Source organism: Diceros bicornis, chromosome 10 (assembly GCF_020826845.1).
Source record: "Diceros bicornis minor isolate mBicDic1 chromosome 10, mDicBic1.mat.cur, whole genome shotgun sequence".
Lineage (NCBI taxonomy): Eukaryota > Metazoa > Chordata > Mammalia > Perissodactyla > Rhinocerotidae > Diceros > Diceros bicornis.
The window spans coordinates 44,332,437-44,350,408 of record NC_080749.1 but is presented as its reverse complement, the minus strand read 5'-3'; the positions used below and the strand labels follow the sequence as shown (position 1 = coordinate 44,350,408).

At 39.6% G+C, this 17,972-nt stretch overlaps 1 protein-coding gene across 1 annotated transcript in view; it reads left to right on the top strand.

Moving 5' to 3' along the window:
• DPP4 (dipeptidyl peptidase 4) overlaps positions 1-17,972 on the top strand; it is an 86,317-nt gene that overhangs the window by 32,642 nt on the left and 35,703 nt on the right. Inside the window, exons 9-10 of the mRNA XM_058549102.1 lie at positions 10,784-10,944; positions 12,420-12,532. Of these exons, the coding sequence (XP_058405085.1) occupies positions 10,784-10,944; positions 12,420-12,532 (274 nt within the window). The remainder of the gene's footprint in view (positions 1-10,783; positions 10,945-12,419; positions 12,533-17,972) is intronic.

Below are 17,972 nucleotides of genomic sequence, written 5' to 3'. Positions count from 1 at the left end.
CTGAGGTCTCATTTTCTCTCAATGCTCCTGTTGTCTTAGGTCCACTGCTACAAAGGGCCTTACTGCGTAGGTAGCTTTTCTGCTTCACTGGGGTATAAAAGCCTCCAGATTAACATCTGATGTTTTTCTACCTGGGCCTACCTAACCCAGAAGTTACTAAGGAAAGCTAAATACAGCATTCCAAAAGATGACAAAATATTGTCTAGAGATTGGGGAGTAGAGGGGAAGAAAATGCCTGTTTTATAGTGGATTTGTGTTCTTTTGAACTTGGACAAATCATAATTTCCTGTTTTTAAAGAAGAAAAAAATAATTAGAAGGGCTTAGGAAAAAAAATGTGTAACAAACAGAACTAAAAAAGTTAAGAAGGATTATTCTCTCTTTTAGACTAAAGAGTTTTAGAAAATATTAGAAAAACATTATTCATGTTAATAGTTGCCGAGATAAAAGGCATTTTGAGGCTGTTCCAAACCATTCATGTGGTTGCCTCATGCTTATTAAAGACTCTTCTTTATTTCATCCTATTATTTCTTCTTCATAGTTTAAAAAATTGGTTTTTCTTCATAACTTAATTTTGGTTCTTATCCAGTTTAAGTCAAGTTCAATTAAATGGAAAACATTATAACAACAACAAAAAATCACTTTAAAAGAAAGGTAATTCCCATGGACCAGAAATAAGTGTTTGACTAAAGCTTATAATGAAATTTACTAGCACTAGTCACTTAGAGATTGAAAACATCTTGAACACTTGTGGGGACAGCACAGCACAGGATCCCCCACGTGAACTGGGTAAAGCCTGTTCCCAAAGCTGTGACCCGACCCTTCCTCGGAACCACTGGGCATCTCTAACATAAGAACACCCCTAGCACTACCTTTCCAAGGTAGATAATAGCTGGAGGGGTCTCATTTGCCTGTTCATGACTAAACCATTCACAAGCAGAAGAACGGCTTCACAACTCCAATGTGGGCCTGTCTCTAAAAACAGGACTTTGGTCCCTAAAGGGAAATTCCTACAATTGGTTTTGTATATTTACAGATGATCCATACTTAGAAAAGAGAATACCTGTTTCTACATATATCAGATCCATCCTCCCATTGGAGCCACCCTTTCCGCTGCAGCTGTGAAGACTTGTTGGGATTGAAAAAGAATACATTTTGAGACTCTTTAAATTCATAAGTAAAAGGACAAACAAAGCTGCAAGGTCCAGACAGTGCCATGTGCCACAGTGTAGAGGGACGCTCAGGAAGGAGCCTACGTTCTGGAACTTGTGCCCCTCACCCCACCCCATGTCTCCAGATGGCTTTCTCTCTCAATTTCTCTGTATTTTCACTTTGTCTTATTTCGTGATTTTCTAATTGACTATTACTTTACTCTGTTTTTTTATTTTTTTTTATTGAGATAACATTGGTTTATAACATTATATAAATTTTAGGTGGTACATCATTATATTTCTATTTCTGTGTAGACTACATCATGTTCACCACCCAAAGACTAATTACCATCCATAAACATGTGCCCTATCACCCCTTTCATCCTCCTCCCTTCCGCCTTCCCCTCTGGTAACCACCAGTCTAATCTCTATATCCATGTATTGGTTTGTTGTTGTTGTTTTTATCTTCTACTTATGAGTAAAATCACACAGTATTTGACTTTCTCCATCTGACTTATTTTACTTAGCATAATACCCTCAAGATTCATCCGTGTTGTCAAAAATGGCAAGATTTCATTTTTTTTAATTGCTGAGTAATGTTCCATTGTGTATATATACCACATCTTCTTTATCCATTCATCCATTGATGGATACTTAGGTTGTTTCCAAGTCTTGGCTATAGTGAATAATGCTGCAATGAACATAGTGGTGCATATATCTCTATGCATTTGTGTTTTCTTGTTCTTTGGATAAATACCCAGAAGTGGAATAGTTAGATCATATGGTAGTTCTATTCTTAATTTTTTGAGGAATTTCCGTATTGTTTTCTGTAGGGGCTGCATCAGTTTACCTTCCCACTAGCAGTTTGTGAGGGTTCCCTTTTCTCCACATCCTCTCCAACACTTATTTCTTGTCTTGTTAATTATAGCCATTCTGATGGGTGTAAGGTGATATCTCATTGTAGTTTTGATTTAATTTTCCTAATAATTAGTGATGTTGAACATCTTTCCATGTGCTTACTGCCCATCTGTATATCTTCTTTGGAAAAATATCTGTTCAGATCTTTTGCCCAGTTTTTAATTGGGTTATTTTTTTCTTTGTTGTTGAGGTATATGAGTTCTTTATATATTTTGGATATTAACCCCTTATCAGATATGTGGTTTGCAAATATCTTCTCCCAGTTGTTAGGTTGTCTTTTCATTTTGTTGGTGGTTTCCTTTGCTGTGCAGAAGCTTTTTAGTCTGATGTAGTCCCATTTGTTTATTTTTTCTTTTGTTTTCCTTGCTTGGAAAGACATAGTATTTGATGAGACATAGTATTTGAAAAGATGCCACTAAGACGGATGTTGAAGAGCATACTGCCTATGTTTTCTTCTGGAAGTTTGATGGTTTTAGGTCTTACTTTCAAGTCTTTAATCCATTTTGAGTTAATTTTTGTGTGTAATGTAAGATAATGGTCTACTTTCATTCTTTGGCATGTGGCTGTCCAGTTTTCCCAACACCATTTATTGAAGAGAATTTCCTTTCTCCATTGCATATTCTTGGTTCCCTTTCAAAAATTAGCTGTCCATGGATGTGTGGATTTATTTCTGGGCTCTTGATTCTGTTCCATTGCTCTGTTTTTCTGTTTTTGTGCCATTACCATGCTGTTTTGATTACTATAGCTTTGTGCTATATTTTTAAAACAGGGAGAGTGATACCTCCAGCTTTGCTCTTTATTCTCAGGAGTCCATTGGCTATTTGAGGTCTTTTGTTGTTACATATAAATTTTAGGATTCTTTGTTCTATTTCTGTGAAAAATGTGGTTGGGACTTTGATCAGGATTGCATTGAATTTGTAGATTGCTTTAGGAAGTATGAACGTTTTAATTACGTTAATTCTTAGAATCCATGAGCTCAGAATATCTTTCCATTTCTTTGTGTCTTCTTGGATTTCTTTCAGCAATGTTTTATAGTTTTCAATGTACAGGTCTTTCACCTCTTTGGTTAAATTTATGCCTAGGTATTTTATTCTTTTTGTTGTGATTGTCCTTTTGTTGGGATTGTATTCTTAATTTCTCTTTCTTCGACTTCATTGTCAGGGTATAGAAACAACTGATTTTTGTATGTTGATTTTGTATCCTGCAACTTTACCATATTCATTTATTATTTCTGATAGTTTTTTGGTGGATTCTTTAGGGTTTTCTGTATAAAATCGTGTTATCTGCAAATAGTGACATGATTTTCCTTTTCACTTCCTCCTTTCCAATTTGGATCCCTTTTATTTCTTTTTATTGCCTGATTGCTCTGGCTTTGACTTCCAATACCGTGTTAAATAAGAGTGGCAAAAGTGGGCATCCTTGTCTGGTTCCTGTTCTTAAAGGGATAGCTTTCAGTTTTTCACTGTTGAGTATGATATTAGCTGTGGGTTTGTCATATATGGCCTTTATTATGTTGAGGTAATTTCCTTCTATACCCATTTTATGCAGAGTTTTTATCATAAAAGTTGCTGTATCTTGTCAAATGCTTTCTCTGCATCTATTGAGATGATCATATGATTTTTATTCTTTATTTTGTTGATGTGGTGTATCATGTTGATTGATTTGCAGATGTTGGACCATCCCTGCATCCCTGGAATAAATCCCACTTGATCATGGTGTATAATCTTTTTAATGTATTCTTGTATTCAATTTCCTAGTATTTTGTTGAGTATTTTTGCATGTATGTTCATCAGTGATATTGGCCTATAATTTTGTTTTTGTGTTGTCCTTGTCTGGTTTTGGTATTAGGGTAATGTTGGCCTCATAGAATGAGTTAGGAAGCCTCTTCTTCTCTTCAAATTTTTGGAAGAGTTTGAGAAAGATAGGTATTAAGTTTTCTTTGAATGTTTGGTAGAATTCACTGGGGAAGCCGTCTGGTCCTGGAATTTTGTTTTTTGGGAGGTTTTTGATTACTGTTTCGATCTCCTTACTGGTAATTGGTCTATACAAATCCTCTATTTCTTCTTGATCCACTTTTTGAAGGTTATATTATTCCAAGATTTATCCAGTTCTTCTAGATTATCCAATTTGTTGACATATAGCTTTTCATAGTATTTTTTTATAATCCTTTGTATTTCTGAGGAATCCGTTGTAATTTCTCCTCTTTCATTTTTGATTTTATTTATTTGAGCCATCTCTCTTTTTTTCCTGGTAAGTCTAATTAACAGTTTGTCAATTTTGTTTATCTTTTCAAAGAACAAGCTCTTAGTTTCATTGATTTTTTTCTATTCTTCTTTGGTCTCTATTTCATTTATTTCCGCTCTGATTTTTATTATTTCCTTCCTTCTACTGATTTGGGGATTTGTTTGTTCTTCTTTTTCTAGTTCCTTTAGGTGCACTCTTTAATTATATGAGATTTTTCTTGTCTTTTGAGGTAGGCCTGTATTGCTATAAACTTCCGTCTTAGTACCACTTTTGCTGTATCCCATAAATTTTGGCATGTCATATTTCCATTTTCATTTTTCTCCAGGTATTTTTTGATTTCTCCTTTGATTTCTTCATTGACTCAATAGTTGTTCGGTAGCATTTGTTTAATTTTCATGTATTTGTGGCTTTTCCAGCTTTCTTCATGTAGTTGATTTCTAGTTTCATATTGTTGTGGTCAGAAAAGATGCTTGGTATTATTTCAATCTTCTTAAATTTATTGAGAATTGTTTTGTGGCTTATTATGTGATCTATTCTGGAGAATGTTCCATATACATTCAAAAAGAATGGGTATTCTGCAGTTTTTGGATGGAATGTTCTGTATATATCTACTAAGTCCATCTGGTCTGATGTGTCAGTTAAGGCCAATGTTTCTTTATTGAGCTTCTATTTGGATGATCTATCCATTGATGTAACTGGAGTGTTAAAGTCCTCTACTATTGTTGTGTTACTGTCTATTTCTCCTTTTATGTCTGTTAATAATTGCTTTATATATTTAGGTGCCCCTATGTTGGGTACATAGATGTTTGCAAGTGTTATATCCTCATGTTGGACTGTTCCCTTTATCATTATGTAGTGCCCTTCTTTGTCTCTTGTTAGAGTTTTTGTTTTAAAGTCTATTTTGTCTGATCTAAGTATTGCTACCCTAGCTTTATTTTCGTTGCCATTTGCATGGAGTATATTTTCCATCCCTTCACTTTCAGTTTGTGAGTGTCTTTAGGTCTGAAGTGTGTCTTTTGTATGCAGCATATATACGGGTTTTGTTTTTTTATCCATCCAGCCACCCTATGTCTTTTAATTGGAGCATTTAGTCCATTGACATTTAAAGTAGCTATTAATAACTATGTACTTATTGCCACTTTGTCACTTTTTTCTGGGTTTTTCTGTAGTTCTCTGTTCCTTTCTTCTTCTCTTGCTCTCTTCCTTTATGATTTGATGGCTTTCTTTAGTATTATGTTTGGGTTCCTTTCTCTTAATTTTTTGTGTATTTATTATAGGTTTCTGGTTTGTGATTACCATGAGGTTCATGTATAGTAAACTATGTAAATAGCAATTTATATTAAGTTGATGGTCTCTTAAGTTTGACCTCTTACTAAAAGACCTACACTTTTACTCCCCTACCCCAACGTTTTATGTTTTTGATATCATATTTAACCTCTTGCGTGTGTTTGTTTCTGTTAACCTCTTATCATGGAAATAGATAATTTTAGTACTTTTATCTTTTGACCTTAATATTAGCTTTATAGATGATTGATCAGCTACCTTTGCTGTATATTTGCCTTTACCCTATATTTTTTTCTTTGATAATTTTCTTATTCCTATTTGTGGTCTTTTCTTTTCCACTTAAATAAGTGCCTTTAACATTTCTTATAAGGCCAGTTTAGTGGTGATAAACGCCTTTAGTTTTTGCTTGTCTGGAGAAGTCTTTATCTCTCCTTCCATTCTGAATGATAACCTTGCTGGGTAGAATATTCTGGCTATAGGCTTTTTCCTTTTATCACTGTGAATATCTCATGCCACTCCCTTCTAGCCTGTAAGGTTTCTGCTGAGAAGTCAGCTGATAGCCTTATGGGGTTTCCTTTGTATGTAACTTCTTGCCTTTCCCTTGAAGCTTTTAGGATTCTCTCTTATCTTTAATTCTTGACATTTTGATTATAACGTGTCTTGGTGTGGGCCTCTTTGGGTTCATCTTGTTTGCTGCTTTCTGTGCTTCCTGTACATGGATGTCTATTTCCTTCCTTAGGTTAGGAAAGTTTTCAGCTATTATTTCTTCAAATAGGTTCTCTGCCCCTTTGTCTCTCTCTTCTCCTTCTAGGACAGCTATAGTACAGATGTTAGTGTGCTTGATGTTGTCCCAGAGGTCCCTTAGAGTGTCCTACTTCTTCTTAATTCCTTTTTCTTTTTTCTTTTCAGCTTGGGGGATTTCCTCTACTCTTTCATCCAGCTCACTGATATGTTCTTCTGTGTTATCTACTCTGCTATTGATTCCCTCTAGTGAATTTTTCATTTCCATTATTGTTTCCTTCAGTTCTAATTGGTTCTTTTTTATATTTTCCAATTCTTTGTTGAAGTTCTCACTGTGTTCATCTATTCTTCTTCCAAGATCAGTGAGCATCCTTATGATTCTTAGTTTATACTCTTTACCAGGTAGATCGTTTATCTCTGTTTTGTTTAGTTCTTTTTCTGAGGGTTTGTCCTGTTCCCTTATTTGGAACACATTCTTGTGTCTCCTCATTTTGCCTACTTCTCTGTGCTTATATCTATGTATTAGGTAGATCAGCTACATCTCCTGATCTTGGAGATGTGGCCTTATGTAAGAGATGCCTTATGGGACCCAACAATGTGCTTCCCTCTCATCACCAATTCCATATGTTCCAAGAGTGTCCTCCATGTGGGTTACATGTGCCCTTCTGCTGTGGCAGGGTTGCTCTTGCTGTGGGTGCATGGGTAGGCTAGGCTGGCCCCTGGGCCAGCTAATTGTAAGGCTCATCTGCATGCTGCTACTACAGTCACTTTAGTCACTTTTTTGGGCAGAGTGAGCCCCAGCACAGCTGGCTGCAAGGTCTGATAGCACACATCTGCTGCTGTTTTGCTGTTAAGTGAATCAGGCCCCAGCATTGCTGGTTGCTAGGCTTAGGGGCTCACAATTACTGGAGTCCTCCAGCCTGCAAGGCTTTTTTCAGCTCTCTCAGAAGCACAACTGGGTGGGGCCAGCCCCAGGTGTGGCAGCACACAATCACTTCAGGTGTTGGAAGGTGGGGCAGATCACCTCTGTGGCTGTTTGAGAAGGCCAGTGGCACAAGTCTGCTGCAGCTGTCAAGCCTCACTGCCCGCAGACCCACACACCCCACCAAGAGTCCTGCCCAGGGTGCATGCCCCACCCCACTGAGGCGGACCCACTCACCCCACTGCAGAGGTCTCACAGGCACTGCCAACACAGGCCCACAAGTTCGCCAAGAGCTTGCTGGTGGGCAGGGCCAGTCCCTAGGGCATGCTGCCTGCCCTGGCTGAGCTGGATTAAATCGGTGCTCTGGTGGGTTTTAGTGCGAACTCCTGTGCTAACAGGCCAGAGGAAGAAATCCAATGGCATCTGCCAGCATCTGTGTCAGCACACCTGTACTAGGTCATAATAATGGCTGCCGCCAGTGTCTCAGTCCCTGAAGAGGTGAGCCCAGCTGCCTCCTGCCTCTCTGAGATGTTCCCCAATCCTATCAAGTGAGTGTCTTTTTCCAAAGGATTATGCAGCTTTCTTTCTGGTGATTTTGTGTTGGTTTCCAGTATGGGTGAATTTGTGCATGGGCCCTTTAAAAGCAGGCTTTTCCTTTTCTTATGTTCGACAGCTTTACTGGGGGTATTCCTCGTTGATTTTAATATCCAGCAAAGCCAGGCATTATGGCATTCATCTTTGTTGTGCTGAATTCAAAGGCTGCTTATTGTGGCATAGCCCTCCCACTCAGATCCCCTGCTCCTCTAGGAAAAGCTTTGTACCTTAAGATTGCTGCTGGCTGTGAAGCACCATGGCTAGAGTGTGGTTTTTTCTTTAGCAGAAAGGTATTTCTGCCTCTTCCACCTCTGCCAGTGTTGCCCCTTGTTGTGGGGGTTCTTTTTATCCAATTTCCAGTTCTCTCTCACGGATCATTGTTCCATGAGTAGTTGTAAATTTGTTCTGTCTGTGGGAGGAGGTGAATTCAGAGTCTCCCTACACCACCATCTACCTACTTCTTTACTTTAAGTAATAAATGTCTTCTTTTTTTGAAATGGTAATAGTTTAATCTCCTCATTTGAAGTTAATTACATGACATTCACTCTTGAGTATGAACATAGTTTACTTAACCCAGAGCTGAAAATCAAAATTTTGGGGAGAGCAAGGATGAGAAGGGATACAGAAAGAAATAATTCTGGAAGATGGAGCACTCCCTATCCTCCTGAAGTAGTAATGTTGACAGTGGGGGTGTGGGTAATTCAATGTAATTCACACTGAGTGCCAGTCACTTGCAAGGTACTGTGCCAGGTGTTGGGGACACAGTGACAAATGCTACCCAATTGCTGCTCTCAGGGAATTCAGCCCAGAGAGGGAAACAAAAGTGCCAACAAATAATTGTCATGGAGCTATTTAAATGCCCTATTCAGGGAGGACTCTAGGTCCAGGGGGTATATAAGGAAGGTCAGAATGACGAGACAGGAGTTATCACAGGATGGTGGGGGAGGTTCAGAGTGTGGGGGTAGAGGGGAGCCGTAGACACCTGTGCTCACGGCCAGCTTTGTATCAAAAGGGCTGGAAATCTTTTCCTTCCTTTGTTGTTCTCCCTTCTCCCTACCCATGGTCCCTCCATTCTCAGGGCCTTGAGTTGGACAAAAAGTAGTTTTATAAAGATGACTTTAATACATCATCACTTTGGAAAAATATTTTCTGTATTCCAAATAACCACTAATTCAAAACATAGAACACTACATGCTACCAGTACTTAAAAGTAATTTTTAAAACCATATGCTTGCTGTAACTGTATTCATTTTATGTAATTGCATCTTGATCTTAGACTAGAAGCAATGGGTAGAAGCCACAAGGAATGAGACATCAACTCAGTATACGAAGTTCTTAGTGGGAAACCCCCTTGACTTGGAATCCCAAGGCCTGCATCCTAGTTCTTGTCTCTGGGAGTTCACTCAAACTCTCTGAGCTTTAGTTGCCTTCTCTGTAAAATGGGCTATGAACAGACTCATCCAGGGATCTTTGTGAAGACTAAATTAGATAACTGTTTTCTGAATTCTCAATTTCTACATAAATGTAACTCAATGACATAGATGTAAAATAGTCAAAGGGGGAGCAGGCTGCCTTACCAAGTAGAAGGTTTTCTGTTACTAAAAGTGCTAAAATAGGCAGAAAGGGACAGTAGAGCATGGAGATGAAAAGCATGGACTCAAACCAGACAAATCTTGATTCATTCTTGATTCTATCAATTATTGACTGTGTGACCCTGGCCAAGTTACTTATTCTCTTTAAGCCTGTCTGCCTCCCTTTGCTCATCTGCACAATGAGTTATTGTGAGGGTTAACTGAAATAATAGGTGTCAGTTGTTTATCAATGTCTTGTGCATAGTTAGCACTCATTAAATGTCAGCTGCTCATCATGATAATTATTATTACATTGTGTTATTATTATTACTGTTACTACTACTATTATCATTATTATTATTGGAAACAAGCATTTGGAAGAAACTTTTAAAGAGCTCTCAAGAATCAGAAAAGTGATTGGGCTAGACGATTCCCTCACTCTAAGATTCAAGTGTCTATGCTTTTGCTTTTACCTTTACACTCCCAGAAGAACGTGAGATTTGTGGATTAAGTCTGCATAAAGGACCATCTAGTCTACTTGAGTCCTCCATTCCCAGTTGGTAAAAGAGGTTTTGGCATTTTAAGAGTCGGAGATCAAAAGTCCTGTGAATAGACTCCATAATAAACATAAGGAGGAGCTACCTTTGCCATAACTTGAGAACAAATCTGTCAATGTTCTGGAAAGCAAGACCTTTCCTTTCATTTGCCTCCCTGTTTGACCCTCTTCCCTCACCCATCAGTGTATACACACTAGAGGAGGGTGTTAATGCAAGGGAGTCTTCAGTTTCTAGGCTAGGCAAAGGAGATGTTTCTCAGTAGGGGTCTCATGGAGCTCTTTGCCATTCTAAATCCATCCTTCCCACACCTTGTTTGTGCCAAGAGTAGTAAACTCTGGGCACCATATTGGTTTGATAGCCTGGAGCCACACACCACCCACTAGTACCCTGCGGGCTCAGTACAAATTGAGCCCAGTTGGGGAGAGTAAGCTGGCATGTTGACTGTTTGAAAATTAGAAAGGAGAATCAGCCCCTTGTGTGAAATTTACTTTTAGTATGTTTTGTGGCATAAATTTAGAGGATTATAAGATAAAGAAAAAAATGTAGAGCTTATATTAAATATTGTGTGCTAAAATATTCTAAAATGGTCCAACGGGTTACTTATTTTTACAATCCAGATCTATCCGTGAAGATTTTATTTTTATTCATTTGTATTACTCTGATTTTGGAAGCCCAGCAAATGCAAAGTGGTTCATTAGTTGAACTCTACTGTAATTACTAAAGCTAATGAGAACAATATTTTGAATGCCAAAGCCAATTTATCAGCTACTTCTTGTAACGGAACAATTTATGTCTTTTTTCAGAGGAAGTCTTCAGTTCCTACTCCGCTCTGTGGTGGTCTCCAAACGGCACTTTCTTAGCATATGCCCAATTTAACGACACAGAAGTCCCACTTATTGAATACTCCTTCTACTCTGATGAGTCACTGCAGTACCCAAGGACTGTGCAGATTCCATATCCAAAGGTCTGTGCTCCTATTCATATAGTGGTTCCGTGATTTGATGGGAAGAGAATGGTTTCATTTAATCCTTTCCTGCTAATGAAAATATTGTCAGTCTCTCTTCAACAGCTTGCTGTGATTATTCTTGCTGAAGTCAACAGCATCTGGCAATTTTAAAGTATTTTTATTATCCCAGGAAAGAGTGTGATTTAAGGTTTTGTAATTTCTCCAAAAACTTTGAGGAATGACAAGCTGAAAAAGATGGGGAAAATGCTTTTGAAAGAGGTAGGGGGAATGAAAATGTTTAAATGGAGGAAAAGAGAGGCTATAATTGAATCACAAGCTCATCTCATTTGTAGAAGTTGGAATGTGCCCGAGATGAAGTTGAAAAGCTTGGTTATATATCAGGTTGCATTACTAATTAACAGATACATGACTAGTTTTAGTGATTCTATTATAGATTTGGCACTAATGTAAATTTCATGCGTCCTACATTTGGAATAATAGTGTCACGTCTTGGTTTTCAAGGCTGTTCTCCCACTCCGAGGTGCATGTTTTTGAAAATTGAAGAGCTTTATTAAGCAGTGTAAGCTGAGGAAGAGGGGGATTTAGAAAGGAACTGGGATTCTTCATTAGTATCATAATAATAATGGCCACAGTATTGTCTATAGGAAAATCTCACAGTAAAGTGGTTTTGCTGTAAGCAATTTCGGAAAATGGATTTTTATTTTTACCAGCTCACTCAATTTGCTTTATGAAGAGCTGCCATTTTAGGAAGACAGAGGAAGTTAAAAGAAAAAAAAAATCAAAGACTAAATATGGAGATGTATTTTCAGTGGAATGTTATTTTTTGATGAGTGAAACTGGCAAAAAAAAAAAACCATAAAATGTACTCACTAAAAATATCATATTATTTCTAACTAATTTGTCAATCGAAGATGTATGTGTATATATAAAAAGGTTTCATAGATTTCTGTCATAATATTGATTGTAAAGCTCCAATGTGGTAAACCTGAATTTGGAGTGGAAATGGTGGCTTCCTAATTAGCATTATTGGCTCTTGGCTGAGGTAAACTAGTTTTCTTGGTGCATGGTGTCTTGGGCTGAACCCAAGGTATTCTTCCTAGTGGTCAGCCATCAGACTTCTTGTCTTCTGGAACCAGGGTATATTTGCAAAATAGTAGAATTGATTTTAAGAAATTTATCCTTGTTTTCATGAAGTATGTAAATTATGAACATTGAGTATTTAAGCAGCAGTGCTTTGGGCCTTCAAGTCATATATACATATATGTCATATATATATATATATATTTCTGCCTGAGCATGAAAAGGTTGTATTTCATTACTCTCCCTTATGTTCATTTTATCTATATTAAATTGTTTGTGTCTGATAGTTATAATTTCATGGCTGTAATGCAGACATTTTTGTGCAGTTTTAAACTTGTGCAGTGATGTTATGTTTTTTTGTCAATACTAATTCCATGATTGTTTTTTCCTAGGCAGGAGCTGTGAATCCAACTGTGAAGTTCTTTGTTGTAAATACTGACACTCTCAGCCCAACCACTAATGCAACTTCTGTACAAATCACTGCTCCTGCTTCTGTGTTAATAGGGTGAGACTCTTGACCTGAATGCTTGAGTTGTAAACAGTTTCATAGCTCTCAGTTTCATAGAGAACATTTTAAAAGTGAATGGCAGAATCATTGGTGACCCGCTGTGTCACCTAGGCTGACAGTCATTCATTCTTTCATTTAACTACTGTTTGTTGAGCACCTACCTCATGTTTTCGTGCTGGGCACGGTTCCAGCGATGGGGCTGCATGATGAGCAGAGCAGCCAGAGCCCCTGGTGTCATGGAGCCTACACTTAAGGTGGGAGAGACAGACAACAGCCAAGTAAACACGTAAAAATGTAACATGTCAGGTGTTGATAAATGTGAAGATAGTCAAAGCAGGGCAAAGGTGATGGTGATGGTGGAGGGAGGTCAGGGAAGCGCTCTGTGATGAGATGACCTATGAACAGTGATATGAAGAAAGGGGGGATCTAGCCACAGGGATCACTGGGGGCACAGTACCAGGCAGAGGAAGAGCAAGTGCAGGGACCCAGCAGAGGGAACGTGCTTGGTGCATTAGAGGACCTTCCAGGAGGCCACAGTGACCGGAGCTGTCTGAGTGAAGAGAACAGTGATAGAAGTAAGGTCAGATCACACACAGCTTTGGAGGTCCTTGTAAGAACTAGAGAAATTCAGGAAAACTGTGAATTAAATTTAAGGAGCCTAATGTCACTGATGTGCCTCATGATGCCACTTGCTTAATTAATCCTTGGTGGTTTGAAATTCTGCCATTGAGCACCCTCAGCCCCCTGTTATTTTCCTATAAAGATAACCACCATGCTGCATGCAATTTATGGCCATCAAGTTGCTCTCTATTCATTTCCATTATTTATGTTGGTTGTGTTGTTGCTTTTAAACAATAACTAGCATATATTGAGCACTCACTGTATGCCAGACACAGGGCATTATCACATGCTTTATATTATTAATCTTTAAAGTAACGTTCTCTCTTTCCAACAACTATTATTATATGCCTGTTTACAGATGAGAAAATGGGGTCTAGAGCTTAAGAAAATGACCAAGCAGTAGTCTGTGTTCAGACCTGTCTTTCTGACTTGAAAGCAAGAGCTTGTCAGCACTCCGCGAGGTCCCTCCCTCCGGGTGAATTCAGCTGGTGCCCTCAGATTCCTGAAGTTATCATCAGAGCAATATGGAAGCATCCACTCTCTCAGGGTTGTGTTACCACATCAGGCATGCTATCAGCTTTGCTCTGTGGTTATTAATTCATTGACTTGGTTAGAAATATCTATAGTAACCTATGCTTTCTGGGGGAAAATCATTTATCGGTAAATCAAAAAAAATTCTTTTCCTGAGTTTGTCTAAGGGTGTAAAAATTTACCCAGAGGTAAAAATCCACTGTTTGGTCCTGTCCAACCATCTCTTCCGTCAGCATTGATTGAGCACCCACTATTCGCACTCACAGATGTTCGTAGGACTGAGCTTCTGCCCTTCTAGCACTTGTGATCCCGTGGAGGATATAAAACATTCGGATAAATGACTCCAAGAATGAATATGACTGAGGTATAAACAAAAGGCTGGAGGCATTCCAGAGGTGGGGGGAGATGGATTTTCCATGACCTCAGTGATTAAAGAAAGCCTCCTGGAGAAGGTGGGGATTGAGCGGTAAGAGCCCAGCAGGGCACAGTGGGAGGAAAGCACCGAAGTGGAAGGAACCGGGAGCATGGGAAAGTGCAGGGCTGTCCAGGAAGAGTCCGGCAGGGCCCAGCGTGACCTCTTGATCTACAGCCAATATCTATCTGCAGGGAGGATGAGCCATGAGCTCCTGCTCTAAAACATAGGAGCTCTGGAAAGGGCTGTAGACCTCACCAGTGGTTTACAAACTTTTTTAAGGACCCAGAAACCTTTGTTCGAGTGAGATATAAGACAGAAATGCAGTGCCAGAAAACAAACGGAAGACTGGCAGGCCCAGTCCTTGTCTCCTCACTTCCCCCAGGAGTCTCAGAAAATTAGACAGAACATGTGGGGACTCCTGAACACACTCAGAACGCCACCGTGAGACACAGATGAGAGAACTGAGGCTCAGAGAGGTAAACTCATGTGCTCTAGGTCACACAGCAAGTTAGTGTGGGAGCTGGAACAGGACAGAGGCCAGAATAATGGAATAATCCAGTTAAAATGTGTTGAGTGCTTCCCATGGGTGGGGACTGTGCTTGGTGCTCTGCTCACATCTCTTTTATTTCCTCATATACTCCCTATGGTATCATTTTCATGGCCATTTCACAGATGAAGAGATGGAATCTTCCCCCCTTAGAAATCACTTTCCAAGGTGCAGTTGTGAATTGCTGAGCTCAGGAACTTTAAGCAGTTCTAAGGACTTATTTTTTGCCCTTTATGAACGAATCATTAAGTCTTCCTTCTTTGTGGTTCTTTATGCCACCCTCGCTGTGAGGGCTGCCTCACTCACTGGGGATATTTTGTGTGGAAGATATTTCACCAAAGAATCATTTTTGGAAATGCCACAGGAATGTATTGTACAAGGAACTGCAAATCTGGCTTTGGTCTCTGTTAATACTAGTAAGGCCGCAGCTTATCTAAAACCAGGCTCAAGGTCCTCTGGGGAAAATATTCTAGTACATGGTGATGCTCCATTTTCTGGCCTCAAACAAAGATCCAGCAGGGCCAAGTTAATCCAGGCAAGTTATGCCTCTTACTAAACCTCCCAGCATTCTCTGATGTGTTACCTAGTGATTCACTAGTTCCTGGAGTGTGAGGCCCTGCCAGGGTCAGCACATTTCTTCCTTCCTCTGCCCATGTGCCCATCACTAATTTTCCCATTAGGCCACGTCCTTTCATCACAGAGCTTCCAGCAAGTGAAACTCTACAAGAGGATAAGGCTGGTTTGTCGTTTGTTAGGAGTGGGCTCCTCTGACAACTGTGAGAAATGCATCCAGGTCATTCTTCCAGCGACCCAGGCCTAAACGGGCCTAAACCTGAATTAGGGTGAGCCTCCCTGAAACCCTCATTGATTTAGAGCTCAAGTTGATTAGATTCGTTAAGCTGATCATTTGTATTGACTACTCATAGTGGGGATTTGAGAGAAAACAACATGTCATGTGAAATCATAAATCTCCTAAGTGTTTTATTTAGAGCAGTGCTTCACATTGCTGAGTTGAAGACAAGTTCTACAGGTACGGGCCAATCCTATAATAATATGTTCAGTACCCAGCAGGGTGCCTGGGACAAAGCGAGTGCCCAATCAATAATCCTACAGATATTGTAGGATATCTGTAGGATAAATGAATAGATCAGTTGATGTATGGATGGATGGATGGATGGATGGATGGATGAATGGTTTAGGTGTGTTATACACGTGACTGTGTGTCTGTGGAATAGGAGTTTACACAGTCGGCACCAAAGATGGCTTTCAAAATGACTTTGCATAGCAATTCCTCTTTTCTGCCTCCTCCCAAGCATCTACAAATTCTGTGGCCTGAAACTAGAGGGTTGGGGAGGGTGTGTCCTACTGAGATGACCCCACCCGATATCTGCTGAAAGGCTCCTGGTTCCATCACACCCAGCTCATGACTTGCTCCACCCTGTTCTCTCTGCTCCTGAGAGACACAATAGATAAAGACTTGCTGTGTCTCCTCAGAACAGCTGATGACCTTGGTCTATCAATTAGGGACTTCAGGGCCTGGGATTGTCACACAGAAGATAAATGAACTGGACTGAAATACCCCAGAAGCTAGACACATGCAAGAAAGGAGGCAGATGAGGAGTTCACACGCTATGGGTACTGCAGCCCTCAAATCTGCTCCATCTCACCCCACCCATTCCTTTCCTCAGCGATCTGTCAGCGGACCTGGGAGGGTTGGCATCCCTATCAGAGCAGAGGGTGGCATGGAGCCCACGGCCAGCACTGGCAGAACGCCCGCTTCCTTGGGTGATTCACTGAATTAATCAGTCCACCGTCTGCAGTGGCTCTTACTAGCAGTTTTCTCTCCAATATTCTTTTCAGTTAGTAATGAGTACCTTATTTTAAGTGTCCTCAATATATCAAAAGAAACATTTACACAAATTAGGGGAATTAATATCACTCAACAGACATTTATTAAATGCCTACTGTTTGCAAGGCAACAGTCACTTTACAAAGGGATTCTCGGTACTATGACTTTCAAAAGCAAGTCTCTTCCAGTGCATTCAAATATGATTGGCTTTATAAAATTCAGTTTTTCAGTTTACACACTCTCTAGGAATAGACTGCATGGAATGAAGAATTTTATCCTGAAAAGAAGCAAGAGGCTGAAGCTAGCTAGTAATGTTTACCAGAGGGATGGGTGGAGATTCTACAGGAGGAGCAAGCAACTGAGAGCAGAAAATCTGAAGCCAACTGCTTGGTTTGAATCTTGGCTCCAACACCTTCCAGTTTGTGACCTTGGGCGTTACTTAACCTCTCTGTGCTTCTGTTTCCTTGCCTGCAAAACAGGAACTCTAGCATTCGTACTTCATAGGGTGGTCATGAGCTTTATGTCAAGCACTGAGGACCAGTTCCTGGCACATAGTAGACTCCACATAGGTGTGAACTCTTATTATTATGTCCAGAAATTACTTCATTACTTTAGTATTAAAATCAACTATATTCCCCTTGGACTACTCCTGTTCCAGAAGTTAGAAGAGCTTGTTGAATCATTATGTCTAACTCCGGATAGGCAGTCACTGGTTCAAGGGAAGGCCAGGCTGTCTATATGGTCCCTCTTCCTCCCCTCCCCCAACCATTACATAACCAAAATCTACTCAATATTTGCCTCTCTGCTTTTGCAGAATAAAACTGGCATATAGTGCAAAGTATAGTTGATAATCCTGCTTGTTGGATTTTCCTGGTCTTAAATGGGGACTTAAACCTTTCAGTAAAAAATACAATTAAGCTGTTGGTTTCTTTATATCTTTTCCATGACTCACTGATATCTCAGCCTGACATAATCTCAACTCAGTTATGCACCCTTATTCCATCTCCACTTAATTCTAAATCCTAAAGAGAAACTGATTGAAGAGGAGTATGTTTATATGAGAATTCAAAATTGACTGTCTATTCCTTTGGTGACCCACCTTTATTGAGGCCTCACAGGGCGCAGAGTACATCTTGGCCTATGGAGAGTGACAAAGGTAGTGGGGGATATGGGTTCATGAACCTTTGATCTAGAAATGGGCAGGAAAGATGCCAGATGCATGTGAGTTTCCTGGCAGACCTCCCAAATTCCATTACTCTATGTTTTCAAATAGGGCAAAGTTACTTTTATATGGCTGATTTCTGAACCTAAAGCATAATTTATGGCATTTAGTAAATAAAGCTACTTAGTACCAGGTGACCCACAAATCATGTTAAAGAGTTTTCTTCCCCCCTCACTTGCTACCCACACCCTCCCCCACCAGGACACTTTAGAAAAGGAGAAGGCTGTTTCTGGAGCCCATGTTCCTAATTGA